Source organism: Cuculus canorus, chromosome 1 (genome assembly GCF_017976375.1).
Source record: "Cuculus canorus isolate bCucCan1 chromosome 1, bCucCan1.pri, whole genome shotgun sequence".
Classification (NCBI taxonomy): Eukaryota; Metazoa; Chordata; class Aves; order Cuculiformes; family Cuculidae; genus Cuculus; species Cuculus canorus.
Genome location: NC_071401.1, coordinates 112,902,048 through 112,923,503, shown reverse-complemented (window position 1 = coordinate 112,923,503; position 21,456 = coordinate 112,902,048). Strand labels below are relative to the sequence as shown.

Sequence of the window (21,456 nt, the reverse complement as noted above, 5' to 3'; positions counted from 1 at the left end):
AAACAATAAATGAAAAAGACAAAGATTGATAGCACTAGATGGAAGCAGAGGTTATGTTCACAGATGAATAATTAAGATGCCACTGCAAGAACAGTAATGTAGCATCTATTTGTTCTGAAAGCAGGCTTGATGTTGCTGTTTCCCCTATTCAGGGTGCCTTCTAACCTACTACCCGGCAATGCATTTTCATAAACAATTGTGACAACAACTAAATATTGGAAAATATACTCAGCCTGCAATAGAAAGGGTAGGTGGTAATAAATGTGTTGTGGTACCTGTATTTACTCTGCTACTCAGAGGTCTGGTATCCACATATCACCATGTGTCATGGTCAGCTGGGTGGATGTAAAAGCATGGATTTTAAAGTGCTTATTTTCAAAAGCAATTAAGTATGCAGATTTATTGGATGCAGATGTTTAGAGACTTAAAGATCCAGCTTAGATACCTGCTTGGATTTGATAAGTATGAAAATGGGTCTTCTAGTTCTGTGAAAATTTTCCTTCCTAGATGACGATTAAAAAATCAATATATTCACAAATGTTTGTAATTGTTTATCGGAAACATGAGTCCTCAAATGTGTGTTCATTTATGTCTGAAATAAGTAATTTGGACAAACATGAAAACAATCATTTTTCAGTTCTGTTTGCATTGTTATCTTTATTCCTTTTTTTTTTCTAGCTTCAGATTCAAATTAGTTACTCTATTATTATAAACTAATTCTTATAACTATTTAATTATTTCTCAGTAGGAAAATGAGATTTTTCACTTTGATAATATGAAAACAATTTGGATCAATAAGTTCAGAAAGAGAAAACTTTTAAAATAGAAAAAAAATCTGTGTCAAAAAATCTTTATCTCAATGAAAACACTTTTTTTTTAAAAAAAAAAATATATAGTTTTAATAGGAATTTTATATTCTACTTTCTCTCTCTTTCTGGGTCCTCTCCAGAAATGTGGATAAACTTCACTGAATATTTAAGTCTTAGAAACACTTTACTTCTCCTTTATCCTGGTGACTGACCCAATAGTGACAGATAATTTAACTTGATTTTATAATGTAAATCCAAATGAATAAGTACAATGACTGTAAGTAAATTAGTTGTTTTCATCAGTTAATACAGAAACACTGCATATTCACACCAGTCTGCTAAATTCTTTTCTCCCAGGACCTCTAATGAGAGTGAGAAAGAATGATATGAATGGGAGTACATTTTATTTTGAGACAGCAGTCATGTTGGCCAAGTGATCTGGAAAATATATTCATCCATGACCACATGCAGTGTAATTACTAAGGATTTTTTTGCCTTCCATTGCTTTCAAAGACAAGTGTCAGATGGTTAAGGATGAGTGTCCCTATTCAAACTAACTGAAAACTTCTTTGAGTAACCAGGCTGTAAAGGTTTAAGAAGTTCAGAGAGATGGTTCAACTGTGACAAGCAGAGAATATGGTACAGATTGCTTCCTGTGAATTCACTAAAAAAACACACAATTCATGCTGGACTTCAGAATGCATAGGCATTAAAAGTAAAATATATAAGCAACATCACAATTTTCATGCTTTGTGACCTTCTTGTGTCTGGAGTCAATGACTTTGTCTTCCAGCTAATATTTGAATTTTTCATCTGGTAATGTTGCCCACTTCATGAAGGGCTACAGTGTAACTATGGGCCAAGGAGTAGCACAAGGGAGAACTAACTGGATGGTCTCTTCCCTTAACTGCCAGAAGAGGACTTCCTAGACGCAGAGTCAAGCATAACCATTAAAGACATGGTAGAGTACACAGGACGTACTAGGAAACATTGGTGAGTTGGTTAGGACACAATTCTATGTTCCCAGAAGCCTTCCATTTTGCAGTTAATTATGTTTCTTTATAAAGTTAAAAACAGATGCTTGCTCTGAAAATAAATGCTCCATCTCACCACATTTTTTTTTGTCAATTTATGTTCCGTATTATTGAGTTTGCCTGAGTTAAATGGCTATTTGTCTCTTCTTCTGCCTATGTGAACTGCTTTCTAGCCATGTACGTGTGTGTACTTAGACCTGAGTGCATTAGGTAAAGTTTCTAACAGCAGCACTTACCATTGACACAAGCCCTCAGGCCAGCTGGAGAATCTGGAGTACTTGCAGTAATCCTGAAAACCCCTGCTCGATGGGAGGCAAGGCAGCCTGCAAATGCAAACCCACACAATCTGCTTATGATACAAACATGCATTTAGACTGAAATTACACCAGCTTATGCATGGCATCTTCAAAGAGTCTGTTCACACAGCTTGAATCAGAAAACTTGTCTGGGCATATTAAGGACAGCTGATCACAGACTAGCCTTCTGCTAGGATCTAAGCACACAGTAATGCTACTATGCATTACAGTCAGCACCAAAATCACAAAAGTGCTATGGATAGAATAGCTAAACTAGTATTATACAAATAAGAAGACTGGTGAATGACTTACTAGAGTTGTTCAGTTTTTTTGTACTTACTTAAATATTTGGGATAAAAATACTCCTGTGGAAAGAAAAGAAAAATAAAGAGTAAGAAAAATCCAATGTAGAGAGAATTGCAGCAAAATATATCACTGAATATGACTACATCATATCACTTTGTATGACTACAAAGGAAGCAAAAACTAAAAAGTCACTTTGACTCAAAGAATATAGACCAAATTTTCTACAGCACTATTATTTAGGCTGAAACAACAGGTTATTTACTAAACATAAGACTCAGTGGAGAGATTAAGATACTGCACTGAACTGGACACTTTCAAAGTGAAGGCAATCCAAATTAATTGGGTGTCAAAATAACTTTGAAAATTGTCTTTTAAAACACGAGGATCTTGTTTAATGTTGTCATTGGATGCAAAGCAGCCTTCGTTATTTCCCTTTTTCATCCTAAAATAAACAATAAAGCCTAGAATAGGTTGAACAGCTCACATGCAAATCATTCCAAATAAAATGAAAAGTGTTACTAAAACAGAAATTGTTAAAACCAACTGATTGATTATGGAAACTACTTAACAATCAGTACATCCAAATACACGCAACATTACCAAAGACAGAACACGGAACTCATGTAGTTGGCAAAATGAGAAATCACTTTAGGCACATATATTTTGTAGTAAAACTTACAGTACCAAGCTGAATAAAATATACCCAAAACTAAATAATGTGCAGCAGGAATGAACTGAAGAATAGAGTTCTCCCTTCTAGCAAAAAAAAGCTCGCAGTAATATGTAAAATCCCTTCATTAAAAGGGCTACATTGCCATGCATCCTCTGCGTAAAATTTTAATTGAAACCAAGTTTCCCCACACGGAACGTCAGACAACTGCGGTCTTAAACTACTGATCCATACTAGAAAGTAAAATAATATCTACTCAACTATTCTCTTTGCTTATACAGTCTTCATTAATTGTGCAGGTTCTATACGCGAAAGAATTTCAAGCTGCTTCTTGGTCTGCATGGTGGGGTTCTTTTAGCTTTGCAGTGGGAATTCTATGAACTTCTAGCTTACCATTGGCAAAGAACTACTAGCTATCTCATAGATATTCATCAGATACTTACAGTTTCAGGATTATTTTCAAAGATTTCCCTGGCTTCTTCCTTATTGCATAATTCTTCAATGCACTCTCTTTCTAGATTTCCCTTCTTACTTTCTTCCATAAAAGAATTTGCTCGACGTTTCCTCAGCAGGAACTGAGAGGCATACTGCTGGGACAAAACTTTGTAGAAACAAAGGAGCTCTGTTGTTATTTACTTATTTTTAACAGCTAAAAAAACCCCACTGTAAGCACTGAAAAAATATGAGAATCAACACAAAAGTTGGAATTAAATGCTTAGTCAGGAGTTGCTGTTCACTATCATTTTGGAATATGTGGGCAAAAAATCCCAGGACTCTGTTTTCTGTATGTGAGGTAGCTGCTTCTGCTTCAAAAAAATCCTGAGTCACCAAAAAATAGTTTTTGCAAGGCTATGCCTGAAGTGTAATTTAAATGTCATATATGGGACAAGGTTTTCTTTTTTTAGCTATGGGTATTACAAATGAGACATGACCAACAAGTGGAAAAAAGCTGTGAAGCCTTTTATATTACCCGTTTCAATAACCCAGGAGTAAATGTTCTGATCCTATTTAACTCACGTGAGTCAAAAAAATGTGTCTTATAAAATGAGCCTACCTGTTGTATGTAATTAATATAAATGACATTTTTTTTTTCAGAACTGTAAAGAACAGACAAAGTAAAAGGTGAGAATAATATCCTGAGAAATATCAAGGCAGGCAACCCACAAATACATTCATGTTTTACCACGATAAAATACAGTCATAGCTAATTCTTACAGTTCAGCTCCATCATGTTATGTGTCATTACCTATCTTTCGTGTATCTTGTTATTGTCATTTTACTGACCTCTACAAAAATGGTGAAGAAATAAGTGAGTCGAGAAATTATATTAAAAATTAAAGACGTCTGTTTGCTTCCATGTGCTTTATAGAGCACAACACCACAGGAACAGCAACTAAATTAGACTGCCTCGATAGTTTAATTTTTAGACATACTTGGTGATTATGAGAAAAATGGATGAGCATAATTGGAAAAAGTCCATCTCATCGGGTTACAGAGCATGGCTGACATGTTAACTAGCAAACATGACATTGCTACACATGCCCTTCTTTTATCAGACTTTACACAGCTTAACCTCTCAGACTAGCAGAACCGTGTAAGGGTCATGACACCAGCAAGGCAGTACGAACCAGGTACAGTATGCTACATATTCATCACTAGGCTATAAAGAAGATCAATTCAAGCAGATGTAGTCAATTCAGTACTACTTGTAAGCATGTAATGGCTCAAACCAATAACACCTTTATGAGACACGCCAGTCACCAAATGTCAGAGAAGAGCCTCACGGTGGCTATGCACTAACACAAAAGAAACACCTTTGAGTGCTTCTAAGAAAGAGGAACTGCTAATGACGCCCAGAATCTGAAGCCAGAGCAGCTTCCAGGTGACAGATGTATCTAAAACCATGCCACCCTAAACACATTACTTAAAGGTCATCGAGTAATGGGGAAAACAACTGAAGCACTTTGAAGTGCTGCAATATTGGGTAATGACCTGAAGAAACTTTTGTTACAGCATCCTAAATGTATCCGATGTGGGATAAGCTTGAAACTCCACATTTATCTCTTTCCTTTCCTCTTCCTGGTAAAGCTAATCTTTCTGGTAAGGGAAGATAGATAAGAGTTCCTGGACACAAGATGAGTATACTAACATAGCTCTGAAGTTCTCAAGCACACCTTTATCTTGGAGAGCAACCAGCAAGTTACTTAGAAATGCAAGGAAGAGAAGTCTGCTTGTGTGTTTCCCTGCTAAGTATATGAACAAGCAACAGTCTGGTATTCATTTCTTCTTATTTACATGTTGATCTCCATGGTGGTCTTACTGGAGACTGGAAAGAACTCTGTAACGTAAAGACTGATCCTCAAGAAAACTCCTCAGAGAAAAAAAAAAAAAAAAAAAAAATCTTCCTTTCTGGGCCCTCACTTACAGAAATTCTTGGCATGAAAGAAATTATTCAAGCCTGCTTTCCTCCTCTACTTTTCCACTTTCGCAAATGTTAAGTACATCTCAAGGGCTGTTAACAATGTATTTCAAGAGCTGGCTTCAGATTCTCTCGTTGTTACCTATGAGGAACAATGAACTGGAAACTGCTGCAAGTGTGGATCCCGTAGATCTTTTCCCTCAATCCATGAGTCCACCACTCCTAGGAGACTGGCAAAAAGCACAGCAAAATCACAGGAGCAGAAGGGCCTCATGAGAGCTTTTCTGAGCCTTAATTACACTGAAAAACATTTTGATCATTTATTTTTCACCAACTGTTGATAGCAGTGTCCTTTTAATTATTTTGGGTAAATGACTGTATTTGTCATTACATAAAGGCAGACTAATAAGAAAAATGAAGAAAGTCCATCTGTTCTGAGGCAACAGAAGCGACAACAAAATAGCAAAACTGTGCATTGCACCTGCTGATTTTGTTTACATCGGGGGTTTCTAACAGCATCACCATGCTGACATAGCTTTGGGGCAGAGGGTCTGTGATGTCAAAGAGCCCTAATTCACAGCTGAAAATTATCTTGTTCTGACCTTTAGCTACATCATTCTCATTTTAGTACTTTTTTTTCAGTAAACAAAGTGCAAGAAATTTCAAGTGCAGTGTTCTTGGGGACATTACACCAGACCTGACATGCCTACCTCATGTTTTGAATAAGTGGTCTAATGGAAATAGGTCTATTCCCCTATATCACAGCTGTTTATCTTTCTCTTAAGATGATTTCCTATGACTTTTGAGTCTCAATAAGACACATAACACCACAAATTCCATTTTTATTGCAAATATTTCAGTTGACGTAAATAGAACTAGTAGTGTATTTATTCAAATGGTTTTCTCTTACAAAGACTATGATAGGACTTTTACTTAAAAAAAGAATAAAAAAAAAAAAATCCTCACTGCTGCTGCCAGTTCAATTACAGGAAACCCTAGCGCACTTCTGACCCTGCCAGACCAGTAGTTAATCCTTAATGAACTTGTGTGCTTCATTTGGTTATCACTGAGGCCTCATGGAAATCCTACCTACGATTTCAACTTGTGCTGTACAGATATTGCAGATACCGTGCGACGATTACCTATCAAGCACTTGTTTAGAAGCAAGGTTATTGAAAAAAAAAAAGGGGGGTGGAAGAACAGGATAAGATTTTGTAGTTTTGTAGTGCAAATGCAACTATAAACCCGTCTTAAGTAGGCTAGTTAAACGTAGCTTAGAGCTGCTTACCTAATACCACAGTTGTGGAAAGCAGTTGCAGTTTACTAGTGCTCTCCCTCAGAAACATCGAAGATCCAATAAACTGAACAAAACAGAAATGTGATGCCACTGTATAAACCAGTGTTATCTTATTTGTACAGCTGCTATATTGCAATCGGCTTCATAATGCCAGCGACTAGACTCTCCCGAAATGCTCACCAGTGATATAAGCTTTATGCAGCCAACAAAATAAAGCCAACGAACTGCTGAAGTTTGTCTGTTCCTTCCCCATTGTATCCAAAACTTGTCCCTCACTGGACTATGGACCAAACACAGCAGCACTATGACTTGCAGAGAGGCAACTTTCCATTTTAAATATTGAATGGTACAATCTCCATTATTAAGATCTCCCTGTAGTAGGTTGGGTTTTTTTCCTCCATTCCAGAAATCCCTGGCATTGTTAAGACCCAGTGACAGGAAACTAAACCACACGGACAACACAAATTTTGCATGAGTAGGACAACTTCTGATTTCCCACTCCTTCCATTAAAGAAAAAACTGACAAAGTATGCTGTGGGGAAGATGTAATATGAAATGTGATGAAAACAGGAAAAAAAAGAACATGACAAAAGATTTATTTTTTAACAGGTTCTAAAATTTGTTTAAAAAAGAAGTTATAAAATGAACTTTCATCTTTCTGTACGGTTCCCTTCATAGTCAAAATCCCTAGCATTCAAACAGAAGTCTGAATAGTAAACATGAAGTTTTCCTTCTGCCTGTTTAATCATTAGTGAAACACATCAGAAACAGGCTAGCTTTGAGCTGCAGTTCTACTTGTTCCAGATACATAGTCTTCCTTGAGTACTAAGCCGAAAGATTTTTGTGTCAAAGGCATCAGCTTTGATGTTTTTCCTTCATATGTGAAAGCACGTAGTTCTTACCTATCATGATACGACTGAACTTATCAGGAGAGTCAGGGCTGCTTGCCTGGACTTCACAACAACGCCGCTCTCCTGACACCATGATCTATCAAGTGTTTTTCTTCTAAACAAAGCGAGTGTTATTCGAGGGCACACTTTCCCTGAGCTGCAGAGGTGTGTTTTAGCTGCAAACAGCTTCACAGCCATGACCAGCCCCAAACTACACCTCCACTGCCCCAAGAGTAGCAGCTGGCTCCCAAAGCGCAGCTGCATCCCATGGGATCAAGGCACCCCACCTGATGGATACACGAGATCAGGGTGGGTGGATCAGAGGGAAGGACTGCCCTTGATACACAAATCAGTTACTATTACAAAAAGTGGAATATTTTGATTTAAGCTAAAGTTTCTTCTAAGTAATCGTGGTTTTTGAAAGTTAGACAGAATGTCCCTCTGATAGCACATTCTCTTTAAAACACTGCTTTTTCCAGACACTGATCACTCTTCGAGCATGATAACATCTTGCATTCAGTATGGTCTGTGCTGAACATGTATGTCTTCTGTAATTACCTCTGTCTGCAGCCTTTCCCCATCTCCAATGCAAGGGCAGGCGGAGCTGGAGCCAGCTCCAAGTTAGCAAGAGTTTTAATTATCGCAAAATTTCATAATAACACTAAAATCAGTTCTTGGAAAGTAATAAAATATGCGTAAGATTTCTGGGAGAATTTATCCTTCTGCCTGTAAGCGGGCAGTGCCTCCTGTCCCAGCTCTTGTCTCTGCACACGATGGATGGGGATCACTTCCTCGCGTTGCCCAGGCCTGATAAAGGCTGCTCGCTTTCTAAAACTCCAAAACGAGTCTTAAGAGTTTATTTGCCGGTATTTTCGGTCTCTCCCTCTCCCCGGCGCCAGCCTTGTTCCCGCTCGCCTCTCGCCCCGCGCGCAGCCCGGCTCGCCCCGAGGAGCGCTGAGGGTCCCCGCTCCCCCCAGCCCTGCCCCCGCCTCACTCACAGGTCGCAGCCTCCGCCAGGGCGACGGCCACCACCAGGCCCGCCAGCAGCGGGAGGCACCGCCTGCCCCGCGGCCCCATCGCTACCGGAGGCGGCCGGGACTGCGCGGCGGCTCCTACGCGGGGGCGGGAGGGAGGGGCGGGGAGCGGGGGTGGGGGGGGCGGGCTGCGGGCGGGAGCGTCATCGGGGGCAGAGCCGGGCACACGGGGTCACGGAGTCCCCAGGGTGGGAAAGACCTTTGATATCATCAGCTCCAACCGTACCTGTCCGCTGCTAAATCATGGAATCACAGAATCACCACCAGGTTGTAAAAGATCTCTTGGATCATCGAATCCAACCATTCCTATCAACCACTAAACCATGTCCCTGAGCATCCCATCTTTTAAACACCTCCAGGGATGGTGACTCAACCCCCTCCCTGGGCAGCTTCTGCCAGTGCCCGATGACCCTTTCTGTGAATTTGTTTTTTCCTAATACCCAGCCTGAACCTCCCCTGACGGAGCTTCAGGCCATTCCCCCTTGTCCTGTCCCCTATCACTAGGGAGAAGAGGCCAGCTCCCTCCTCTCCACAACCTCCTTTCAGGTAGTTGTAGAGAGCAATAAGGTCTCCCCTCAGCCTCCTCTTCTCCAGGCTAAACAACCCCAGCTCTCTCAGCTGCTCCTCATAAGACTTGTTCTCCAGCCCCCTCTGGAGAACCAGCTTCGTTGCTCTTCTCTGGACACGCTCCAGAGCCTCAACGTCCTTCTTGTGGTGAGGGACCCAGAACTGAACACAGTACTCAAGGTGCGGTCTCACCGGTGCCGAATACAGAGGGAGAATAACCTCCCAGGACCTGCTGGTCACACCGTTTCTGATACAAGCCAAGATGCCATCGGCCTTCTTGGCCACCTGGGCACACTGCTGGCTCATGTTCAGTTGGCTGTCAGCGAGCACCTCCAGCTCTTTCTCTGCCAGGCAACTTTCCAGCCACTCTTCCCCCAGTCTGTAGCGCTGCACGGGGTTGTTGTGCCTGAAGTGCAGCACTCAGCATTTGGCCTTGTTAAACCTCACCCCACTGGTCTCAGCCCATCGACCCAGCCTGTTCGCACCCCCCTGCGAAGCCTCCCCGCCCTCCAGCAGATGGACACTTCCTCCCAGCTCAGTGACTCCGCCAACTTACTAAGGGTCCATCGCCACCTCCTCCCCCGGAGCGGCTCCTAGCGGGCATCGCGGCAGAGGGTCCGGGGGGGCGCCCGGCTCCGTCCTCGCCCACCTCCCCCCCCCCCCTTACAGCGATTGGCTGAGACCCCGCGGGTGCCGCCGCAGTCGCCCGCTCCTATTGGTCAGCCGCCGGCCCGCCATCTCGCGCCGCTCACAAGTTTGTCCCTCTCCGCCTCCCGTTAGCGGCAACCGGGCCTGGTTTTTACGCGTCCCTCCGCTGCCTCGGAGACCTGGGGGGTGGGGGGGGTTCGGCCAATGGGCGGCGACGCGTGAGCAGGGGCTGCAGCCACGTGATCGCCCGCGGCAGAGCCCGGCGCCCCCTCGCTTCCCGCTTTCGGCGGAGGCCTCTCCCTGTTTCTCCTTTTCCTCCTTCCTTCCCCTCCCTCCTTCCCCACCCGCCGGGGCACCGCGCTGGCAGCCGCCGTGGCGAGGCTGGGCTGCAGGGACCGGAGTCCCCTGGGGCGCGGGAGGGCGGTGCGGAGGCCTTAGCGCTCGGCCTCATCGGTAAGCGGCGCGGGGGGGCCGTCGCTGGCACTGCTGGTCCTGCAGGAACTTTTCCTTCTGGCAGAACTGGTGGCCCTGGAGTTGTTTGTCGCAAATCCCTGAGTGGCTTCAGTGCTTCGCGGCGGTTACAGCTCTTGTTTGCACCTGTGAACCGCGCTGGCAGCGGGGGTGGTGCTCAGATCTTTGCTGAATGTGCCTTTTTCACTGCCCGGTCTCTTGGTTTGATGTGTGGAATGTAACGTAAAACAGCTTTAATACTGTGTTATTAAAATTGAAACAAGTCAGGCAAGAAACATCACTGTAAGAAGTTAATTAAACTGTACGAGGGGGATATCTAAACTATATGATAAAGGGTTGGCCTTAAGTGGTTTGTTTAATTGTGCTTTAAAGAAAGGGAAGGTTTGATAGCGCTAAAAAAAATTTTCTCACATAAAAGCCTTTACTTAAAAGGCAGAACGTGTGATTTAAGCTTTGACAGCGAAATGTGTAAAAGTTGCTTGTTTTGTACTTTGTTTTAGGAGTAGATAAACTTATTCATCAAATTACTTTGGATGTTGAACTTGTTGGTACCCAGTACTTTGGATCCCATAATATATGGGCTGTGATGTAGCTCTTCATCTAGAGTGTTAAGAGTTATTGCAATTACGTGTCATATTTTTCTTAGTCCATATAGTGTACTTTTTCTGTTCTGTTGCCTAGGAATGAGATCTTTGATGTTCTTAGTCCTTGACGTGTTACCTAAATGGCATAGTTCTACTGTGTAGAACTACAAAGTTCTACATGTTTCTGAGTTTGTGGGCATGTTGGTTTTGCTTCACCTCAACAACCATAAAGAGTTCAAGCTGACAGATACAACATCTGGAACAACTTATGAATGTTGTTAATGCAACATATAAAATATGCATAGTATGTTCTATACTTATTTCAGAGATCGAGTCTCTCCAAAATAGCATAAAACAATGTGATTTGCATCTCTTTTATAATTTGTTCATCAACGTTGAATGCACATTCCTTCTATAATGGCATGTTTTGGAAATTTTTAATTTGATGACTCCCACCCACCCCACTCCCCTTTGGGGTTCCGTATTTAACAAGGTTACTCTGCTATGACATAGTTGTCCTCTGCTCTTCAATCTTTTAACAAGCTTTTTCTTGAATCTCATTTGAGTCCTATGACATATCTATGCTTTAGAGCAATTTTGTGATGATTTGCAAAGATAGACAATCTATATATATTGGACAGCAATTGTTTTCTGATGATGCTCAGGCACTGAAATTGCTACAGTTTTGTCGGTTTGTTGTTCATTGAGCTGTTACATTTTGCTTTTCAGCAGAACTAGCTGAACATTTGTGTATCTATGTTCTCAAAGTTAGCTTTGTTATTACTTGCTTGTAGGTTGAGGCACCACACTTGACTGCATGTGAGTTTTTTGAGATTTTGGACATTTGATCCTTCGGAGCCCAATTTTAATCCTTATAAAAATTGTAATCATGTTGCTCTCCCTTTCAGGAACTTCTCTGTTCTTCACATACTAAATTCTCCTGCAGAAAAGCTATTCTCAGACACTCTAGTATAATGGAATATAAATATTTGAAGAGTGTCTGTTGTCTCTAGAAGAAATCTGACCTGTTTCTGACACTGAATGATGGCAGATCCACACAAAGACATTCTTGAATATTAGCTTCAAAAGATCAGGATGAGTTCTCAGTTCCTACCTGTATGAATTATCTAAACCATTTTAGAATTATCTAAAACCAACCACTTTTATTGGTCTAGATTGTGAAGATGACAACTTTGGAAAGTTGTTATAATCTTTAATTATTCAGTTTTCTGCATCATCTGAAATTACCTTAGTTTGAAGTTATAATTTAAAATATGAAAGGAATTTCTTTGTTTTTATAAAAAGGAATGTTGAGAAACAAGCTTTAGGAAACTGGTAATTCAAAGTGTCACTGCTCTCAGTTAATCTGCTCATGAAGGCAAGCAAGCAGTGGGGAATATCTCTCTACATCTCAGCTGTTCTGATAGGAATCTGCTTGTTTTTTTTAGCTTAAGCTGCTGATCAAAATGGTAGCTAAGATGATATGAGCCTATAAGCTGAGTTGATAATGCACACTCCCTCTGTGAGGGTTGTGATAATCTCTGGAGGAGAGAATAGTATGTTATTAGCTGTCTTCCCCTGTTCCATGACACATACACAGATGTTATTCCCTTATTCCATAGCACCTTCTCCCCTGCCCCCGTGCCCCTTTCCTCAATAAGGACAGTTGATGATTTGGGCCCCATCTCTGGAGGTAATTGCTCAGGGCAGGGGAAGTGGCATGTTGGATAGTTGGATGCTAAGACCTACTTGGGTTGACTCACTGCCACACTTGCCTGGTTCCTCACAAGACTCATCCTCCTTTGGTTCAAATGGTTCCTGCTGTACTGTTCCTGTAACGTGCAACTCAAATCATAGGTTATTTTCCACCAAGTTTAAATCTCCTTGAGATACAAACTGGATTTCCTCCTCCTTCCACATTACCCACCATTTAGGTCCTTGAGCAAAGATAACACTACAAATGGCTTTGCCTTTTCTCACAGGAGGAGCAACCTACACTGCCTTTTGCAGCCACTAACAAGCACTGGACTTTAACGTGCAGTGAAGTAAGCAAGTTCAGTGACCAGCATAGGAGCCTTGCCAAGTAACAACTATAACCTGCTCAGATCAAAGCTGTCATTATCTTGAGCCCCAAGGGCACTGAGAAGGACTGTAGCAGGCTGACCCTGGCCAACAGCTAAAGATGTGCTCAATGACTTGCTGGGTGGGGTAATGATAGAAGGAAGGTGACAAGACTTGTGGACAGACTTGTAGTGACAGTCTAATAGGGAAAACAAAAGTTGCATGCTCAAGCAGAGCAAAAAGAGGAATTCAATCACTTCTTCCCATCAGTGGGCAGATGTTCAGCCACTTTCTGAAAAGCAAGGCCTCTGCATGTGTAACGGATGCTTGGGAAAACAATCACAATACCCGTGGAGGCTCTCCTTTCCTCTTCTTTTCCCTCAGTTATTTTTTCTGAGCACAACTTCACTTGGTAGGGAATATCCCTCTCGTCAGGGAGCAGTGCTGGCTGTGTCCCTTCCGAACCTCTTGCCCACCCCAGCCTACTGGCTGCAGGGAGAGAGGGCAGGACAGAGTGGGAAAGAGAAAAAGTCTTGTTACTATACAAGCACTGTCCAGCAACTGCCAAATTATTTGTGTATTATCAGCAGTGTTTTAGCCAACTAAATGGCAGCTTTGAAGAAAATAAACTTCATTGCATCCAGACCCAGTACATCATCCTACCAGTGAGGTCATGGATTTGAACTTGTGAAGTAAGATTGTCCAGAGTTTGCTGGTAAAAGGCTTTTACCTTGATAGGTACTGTTGTTTGCAACAGGATTATTGTTGTCGATAATGAAAGGAGTTTTAAGGCTTTTGCATCTTTGTGCGCTTGACTGCATGGTTTGCATAAGCTTTACTGTTTCATAGCTACATGTGCATACAAAGGAATAAGCATCCACGGGGTCACACAGTTATTCTCTGTTGTTTGTTCCACAGAGCAACATCAGAAAGAAGAATATTATCTGTTTCTTCCTCCTGCTTGATGAGTGGAAAGTGAGATTGTAAAATAATAGAAGTAATTGATACTTCTATTTAATGTGGTGATTTGATAGTTACTAGATATTAAGTTGCCAGTTCCTCAGAGTACTCACTAAAGAACCCAGTTTCCTAGTTGTGAGATCTTTTTAGGTAAAAAAAAAAACCAAAACCAAAACAGCTAAGTAAATATACTTAACAGGTAGGACATTCTTTGTTTGCTTTTAATGTCTTAGCCTGTTATGTTCTTACAAGCCTTACTTGTGCTTGAAATTGATCCTTAGTTTATGTCAATCAGCAGAACAGTGAGATGTGTTAGCTAGGCAAGCACTAGAATTTCATAGCTTGATGTCTTACTGCTCTAACTTGCAGGTTTCCTTATGTGCAGTGGTCTTGAGTTGTTATTCTGTATGAGTACTGTGTTGTTGCTACCCAGATATGTAGAATGGGGGTAGATGAAGTGTCAGAGGATGGAAAAATGAAAGAGACAATGAAACTGTCATGGGGCTGACTGTGACATACTCTGAATAGACAGGCTGCTGCTAGAGAAATGGCTTGCCTTGGTAATACATAAGGGCTAACTATGCATTTCTTCATTTGTTTTTTCTAGCAGTGACAAGACAACATCTAGGCCTCTGCAGCCTCTCTCCCGGTCTTCTTGGGTTGTTCTGGCCTTGCCTTCATTGTTCCGGTAGCTTTTGTGGCTCTGGATGGCTAGCGAAGAGGGATGTTCAGTCTAATGGCCAATTGCTGCAGCTGGTTAAAACGGTGGCAAGAACCTATCAGGTAAACATGTGCAAGTATTTTACATTTCTGTGCAGGCCTTCCGGAACTGTTTCATGTCCTCTTGCTTATGTTTGACTTTATTTGCTATGTAACATCCTTTTGTATTTTTGAATTCTGAGACAAGATTCACAGTTTTTTTTTCTCCAGAAGAGAATTGATATATCTTCTGAACTTAAAAATGAAACATTAATCATCTCTATTTTAGGTACTTTCTTTCCACCAACTCCAAGAAAGTATAATGTTTAAAATACTGTTCTTCACGTTCTGTTTCCTCGAGTTGAGTGTTAAGGGGTGATGCTAGAATGTTTATGTAAAATTTATTCATTTTTTGTCTTATTGGTTTAGTTTCTGCATTTTGAGATTCTGAGGTGTAATGTGTTACAATACTTGTTGTCAAGAATAGACTGTAGTGTCAGTGTAATGCCAGTTTTCTTACTATTGTCCACGTATCTTAATAATGAATTTTGTGATTAGCCTGGTAATCTGTTCTCACTTAAGGAATTCTGCTGTTATCATTTGTTTCTGCTACTTTTACTTCAACATCTGCATCCTTTTCCCTCAAATTAGCAGACATGCACAGGTAGTACGTAGTTTGTTTCAACCTACGTACAAGCTGTGTGGAAGTGAAATAAGGGGTGCACCACACATACTTCACATTCATGTAGGAGGATTTGCTCTTTTCTTTAGTGATACATAGGTTAGGTTTTACAGAAAGTGCTGCTTCAAAGAACTATATTGGATTGAATAGCTTTCTGACACCACCAATGTATTGCAGGCATTTGTGAGTTTATAAATGTTCATGGGTGTTCTGATTTTAGCTTACTGTTAAAGTATAATTACTATGATCTTACTGTTAATTTTTAGGTTTTTTTCCTCAGAGCTTTTTGTCTCTTCTGAAAGAACTTGTGTAAATTATATTTCCTGTATGACACTGTATGTAAGACTGGAAATAACAACGTTTTTAGTATTCCTTCACTTAAAGGGGCATAAAATTGACTCCTCTGAGTCTTCATGATTAGGAGGAACAGTTGAGGTATACACATAGATATGTTTTTCCTATATACCTGTATACCAGTTTGCTAATATGTTGTAGATACTTAACACCACTAGTTTGCACATTTGCAGTTTAAATTGCTCCTGCTTGAAAGAAAGGCATGACAAGTACCAGTGCCCTTTATTTAGAGCATCTGATGTTGTCTACATGAGTGTTCTTCAGCTGCACGGGTTCAGACAGAAATAAATTTCTAGTGTAGCCACAATTTGAGGCAGAGAAACTGTAAAAATACAGGAGGATGGAAATGAAATTACAGAAATTATTAAAAGAGACCATGACCATACCAAAAAAAAGGATAAAATTTATAGTACTGTGAAATTAAATTTCAATAGGCAAATACAAGTTGAAAGCAAAATCATTGTCTCATGTGAAACATATAGCACAATACCAGACTTCTCATTTCATACCGTGTTCTGCTGTTCTGTCTAATCAGATGATTTGGCATGCGGAACACCAGATACACAATTGTAACAATGCCTGCTACTTCATACTTTGATACTTATTCTTTTTACCACTTTGTGGTAAATTTACCATGCATGTATTTAAATACTTAATAAAATAAGTGATGCCAGAGGAAGAAGTTTGAAATATCTTTTTTTTTTTTTTTTCTACTTATGGAGGAAGGTGACACTAATAATGGTGGGTCTTGATAATGCTGGTAAAACCGCTACAGTCCGAGGAATTCAAGGAGGTAAGCAATTAAGTTTTTTATCATCCAAATGGAACATTGAAAGAGAGAGTATAATTACTAGTTTTCCATTATTTTAATCAAAAAATATTGCTCCATCTCTCAATTTATCTCTCCTTTCCATATTATTGAAAGCATTTGGCCACCATAACCTTAATGGAGAGCACAAGTGAGCATATCACAGCCCCCATTTTGTGAAGACCTGCAGATGAGAGAAAAATTAAGGAGTCTTACCTTTTAAATGTGAGGATCCCGATTTTTTTTATATCCAGCAGCTCATGCTACATTGACTTAAAAAGCAGATACTTCCAGTCATGTGCTTTATGCTCAGGAGAAGTCGCCCAGCAGCCTCTGCATTTTCTTACTGTACCATTGTCTTGAGCAGATAGAGACCAAATCAGTGGTAGTTCAACAGCTCCAGCAGCAAATGGAGAGCAGAGTTTCTACTGTTCTGCTAAATGGTTTTCAAAGTATTAGAATGGTGTAAAGGCAAGGTGGCTAGTATGGAGAGAGCTACCTCTTAAGACATTGCACCATGCAGCATTAGAATCCTGAGAACACTGAGACAGAAAAGGTTAGTCCATAGAGGTGTTTAATTATTTTGTAAACAGACCAAATGGTCAGGGCAACTTGGTGCTTATAGGCCTTGAGTTGATCACTGTATTGCTAACTGTGCAAAAAGCTAAATTGCAAAAAAATGCAGTTTGGGTTCTTGTTTAAATTTTGTGAGCTTTATAGTGTATTTTTGGAGTAAAGGAAGGTTTTTCCTGTAGTCAATAAATAGCTGAAAGAACATTCTAACTACAAGCAAGCCATCTGTCTCCATCAATTGCTTTAAGTGAAGGAAAGTGTAGGACAAAAACTCTGAAGGCTGGAGCACATATTCTAATTAATAATTACTTTGAATTAATGCAATGATCAAAATATTCCATTTAATGATGTGTTTCATACCTTAATATACATTAGAGAAATAAATGGACCTGATTTTTTTTTGTTATATTTTTTGTTGTTTTGTGCATGTGCTGCAGTTGCTTTAAGATGACCAGTAATGTGCATACTTGAATAAACTTTATATAAAATCAGTATTTTAAGTATTTATAATGAGGAAAAGGTTCAAAAGAAGGGAATTACATGTGTGTGCATATAACATAAGGAACGATTCTGTTGATACATATTTTATGTCGCTATCTATCACCAGCAAAGCACTTGCAATTTTCTAAGCACTTCGCTAAGAAACCACTCGATTTTGGAGTGTACTTTGCACCATCCAATGACACGTTCAAGTAGGATATAATCTGAGATAAAACTTGTGCTTATGAAAACCAAAATTCTCTATGGGGTTGGTTGGTTCGTTTTTTTTCCCCTTGTGGGGCTGTTTTTCTAAATAACTTTCATCTTGTGTAATAACAAAAGAGTACTTAATAGAGTTTTGGCAGACTTGGAGACTCCACCTTGACTTTCTGTTTACATATTATTTTAGGTTAGTTCATGGACTTACTAAAGTGTCAGTAAAGTTATGAATATTTTCTTGTCTGTATTCCTGAATCTTTGTTCTGAAAACATTCTGTTTCAAACCAACTTTAATGCCTTTATCACTTAACTGTGACATTTATTTCCAGAAGTGCTTTTTTATTCTGGGGAAAAAAATAGAATACAGATGGGTTTTCCTAAAGAGAAACTCCAGGAAAAGATAGTTCTGACTTCTGTGACTCTTTCCCATGGCTTGAATAGTGCTTGCCTTAGAAAGCCATTTTCAGAGCTTGCAGAGATGAGACTATTCAGTTAGTTTTCAGGGCTGAGAAAACCAGTGATTTTGGCTCTGCACCAGTCAGTCATACAGCCTAAAGGAGGAGACTGCAGTTATGATTGCTGGAATTTTGCAGAAACCAAATATTTCAGTTCTTAGGACTCTTAAACCTGGGCATGTCAGCTTGGTCACCAAAGTTGCATTTGCCAAAAGGAATCTGCAGCTACAGTTTTTTTTGGATATTGCATGGCAAACTAAAAAATATAAAATAAAAATAAATATACAAATAAAGGAAATCAAGTCATTTACATCTCACAAGAACATGCATTCAGTCATTTCATCTCAGCACTAAATTTGAACTTTTGAAGCTGTTTTAGCAACCATGAGAGATAAAGAACAAATTTGGCAGAGCGCAAGACTTCCCAGGTCATAATGCATTAACTGTTTTGTTTGTTTTCCTTCTCAAATTTGTGTTAATACCGTACAAACGCTGAATGACTGTTCACATGGGAGCGTTGGTGCTGAGAGGCAAAGGGAAAAGTGGAGTACATTGAACACCACTGCAATTTAATTATGGTGTAAAATATTAAAAATTGCTTTTTTGGCTTTTTTTTTTTTTTTTCCCTCTGGTGCTCCTGTCTAAAGAAATGAGAGAGAGAAATGCATGAATTTGAAATTACCTGAGGAGAGGGAAAATCTTAATGTAAAAATATATGGTTAGCACTATGGTATCACTTAACAGGGAGGGTTTGCTGCATGTTTTTAAAATATGAATTTTGCAACAGAAATCGCATCTGAAATCCTCCTCTAAATAACTAAGGGCATTTTTTTACTGAGGGCTTTCTTCTTTGAACACTGACAGAGTCTCCTGAAGATGTGGCTCCAACAGTTGGGTTTTCCAAGATTGACCTTAAACAGGGACGCTTTGAAGTCACCATCTTTGATTTAGGAGGTGGAAAACGAATTCGAAATATCTGGAGAAATTACTATGCCGAGTCCTATGGTGTAATATTTGTAGTGGATTCCAGTGACGTTGCAAGAATGGAAGAAACAAAGCAGGCCATGATAGAAGTTTTAAACAGCCCTAAGATATCAGGAAAACCTGTGTTAGTGTAAGTAATGTCATTAAAGTTCTCCTAATAATCATTTGAAATTTTTTAGAGAATACCTTCTAGAGAAGTGTTTATGTATAGTATGAAAATAAGTACAAAGTATGCTAATACTACTGTAACTTTACCACTAAGCAATATTACAATTAGTTTTACGGTATTTCTGAAGAATTTATTTATGACAATTGTAGTATCATGCTAGTGAACAAAGCCTTTTCTCCCTTTCTCCCTCTGTCCCTTTTGAGTTGTATATGGTGTTATACTGAATCCATTCACTGCACCTGGCAGATATTTATTCCTTGTCAGGGATATTTCTCTCTTCTCTTTCATTAGCAATGTGAGGTTTTTTACTTAAAAATGTAATATTACTCAAAATGGAATGATAGGTTAAAGGCTTTGCAAGTTCAGCTGGGCAACATTGTATAAAAATATTGTTACTAATTATGCCTACAATTACTTAAATTGTAAATGGTTGATTATATTCTGCAATAGCAGTAATCTCTCAGCAATAAATGTCTTGTTCACTTAACGCATGGTGGTGCTGCTGATACATGATCAGCAAAATCTTATTAAAGAAGGCTTACTTTAATAGTATTCGGCATGTGCTTTTGTTTCAGTGCATGTGTTTCAATTAAAAGAAAGTCAAAGTTTCAAATGGTCTAGACACGTTCTTTCACAGAACACAGTTTCATGAACTTCTCTGCTTAAAAACTAGCTTTTGAAAAATATAAATAACATTTTATTAAATTCAGCCACACAAAAGGTTTTTGCGGGCAAATACCCTTTCGAAGTTACAAAATAAACCATTTTAAATTCCCATAGTTTATCAGGACAATATCTTTGTCTGATGGGCTTAAGACCTTCATAATGCAGTAATTGCACAATGTTTCTGTAACATCTTAAAGAATCTGTAAGACTAAAAGGAGAGGCCTCTTTTAAGAAGCAGTGATGCTCTGTTGGTTTGAGGGTGAAGCTGGCTAATCTATTTTGATAAAGTGGAGCATAGTTCAGTGAGCTAGTAGTCTGTTGAAAAATAGATTTTATCTTCCATTGTGTTCTGATTCTCCTCACTATAGGAAAGAAAACAAAATCAACTTAATGCGGCTAGTTTAACTGAAATCTGTTCTGGAAATGCAACTGTGACAGCTGACAACTGCAGGGTTTCTAAATAAATACAACTTGAGGGATTTTTTTCATACAAATCTCTATGCCTTAATTCCATAATAGAATCTATTTGGGTGGCTAGCTGTATCTGCAGAGAGCCCCACTCACTTCCTTGGGACTTGATCCTGCTTTTGATCCACGTCAGTAGCTAATCAGAAGGCAGAGCATATTAACTGAGTCAAATGGTGAATAAAAAAAGTCTTGTTGATGTTATTGTCTGCAAATTGGTTGAGCCTTAAGCCTTTGAACGGAAAGTGCTCTTGTAGTATCACAGTTCTGTGGAGGGATCCAGTAGTTCTTTGTTTTATGCTCACTATGTGAGCCTGCATATTGAGGTCTGAATTCTTTCCTGTATTGTCTTTCTTTTGCATTTGGTGTCTGTATTCATGGTATAGCTATGCTACTTTTGGCATGTTCAAGTCATGTAAACCGTAGAATTTGTTCCAGTACTTGAAGCACTTCTTATGTTGTGAAGCCTGCAAGTTGTGAAGTAAGAAGTCTTGTTCAGTAAGCATCAGCGTTTGTGGTATGGAAATAGAGTGCTTAGCAAATGAGATTAAACTGGTCTCATGCACCTTTCTTCCCCTGAATTTTAGTCTAATGCCATTTGCCTTAACTTGTGCTGTATACAGTATCTTGTACAATGATGTATATATAAGTATGCTGTAATATTGGATGGAAGTCAAGGCTTGATTTTGAAAGCAGCAGCAAAAGTTGCTGTGTATACAGTATCAAGTATATCATTGGGTGTACCAAGCATCTGCTTGTCTTTCAAATAACCTGCTGGTTATGCCTTTTTTTTTAATATAATTGTGGTAGATAATAATAAAAAAATATAATTACCTTTTTCTTTTACATTAATGGG

The 21,456-nt window shown here is 39.6% G+C and overlaps 2 protein-coding genes across 8 annotated transcripts in view; one reads left to right on the top strand and one right to left on the bottom strand.

Annotated features, from left to right (window-relative positions):
* PROS1 (protein S) overlaps nucleotides 1–9,999 on the bottom strand; it is a 38,699-nt gene extending 28,700 nt beyond the window's left edge. For 2 of the 4 annotated variants that reach the window (XM_054056161.1, XM_054056164.1), the window contains exons 1-4: nucleotides 8,720–8,849; nucleotides 3,559–3,716; nucleotides 2,480–2,504; nucleotides 2,080–2,166 (exon numbers count right to left, since the gene is read on the bottom strand). In XM_054056161.1, the coding sequence (XP_053912136.1) occupies nucleotides 2,080–2,166; nucleotides 2,480–2,504; nucleotides 3,559–3,716; nucleotides 8,720–8,798 (349 nt within the window). In that variant the 5' untranslated portion in view covers nucleotides 8,799–8,849. Of the gene's footprint in view, nucleotides 1–2,079; nucleotides 2,167–2,479; nucleotides 2,505–3,558; nucleotides 3,717–6,822; nucleotides 6,896–8,719; nucleotides 8,850–9,878 lie in introns of those variants that run through there. The other 2 variants (XM_054056163.1, XM_054056165.1) reach the window with 2 other exon arrangements.
* Nucleotides 10,000–10,213: 214 nt separating this feature from the next.
* Nucleotides 10,214–21,456, top strand: part of ARL13B (ADP ribosylation factor like GTPase 13B) — a 46,182-nt gene continuing 34,939 nt past the window's right edge. For 2 of the 4 annotated variants that reach the window (XM_054056169.1, XM_054056166.1), the window contains exons 1-4: nucleotides 10,215–10,423; nucleotides 14,654–14,829; nucleotides 16,504–16,574; nucleotides 19,181–19,430. In XM_054056169.1, the coding sequence (XP_053912144.1) occupies nucleotides 14,771–14,829; nucleotides 16,504–16,574; nucleotides 19,181–19,430 (380 nt within the window). In that variant the 5' untranslated portion in view covers nucleotides 10,215–10,423; nucleotides 14,654–14,770. Of the gene's footprint in view, nucleotides 10,424–14,653; nucleotides 14,830–16,503; nucleotides 16,575–19,180; nucleotides 19,431–21,456 lie in introns of those variants that run through there. The other 2 variants (XM_054056167.1, XM_054056168.1) reach the window with 2 other exon arrangements.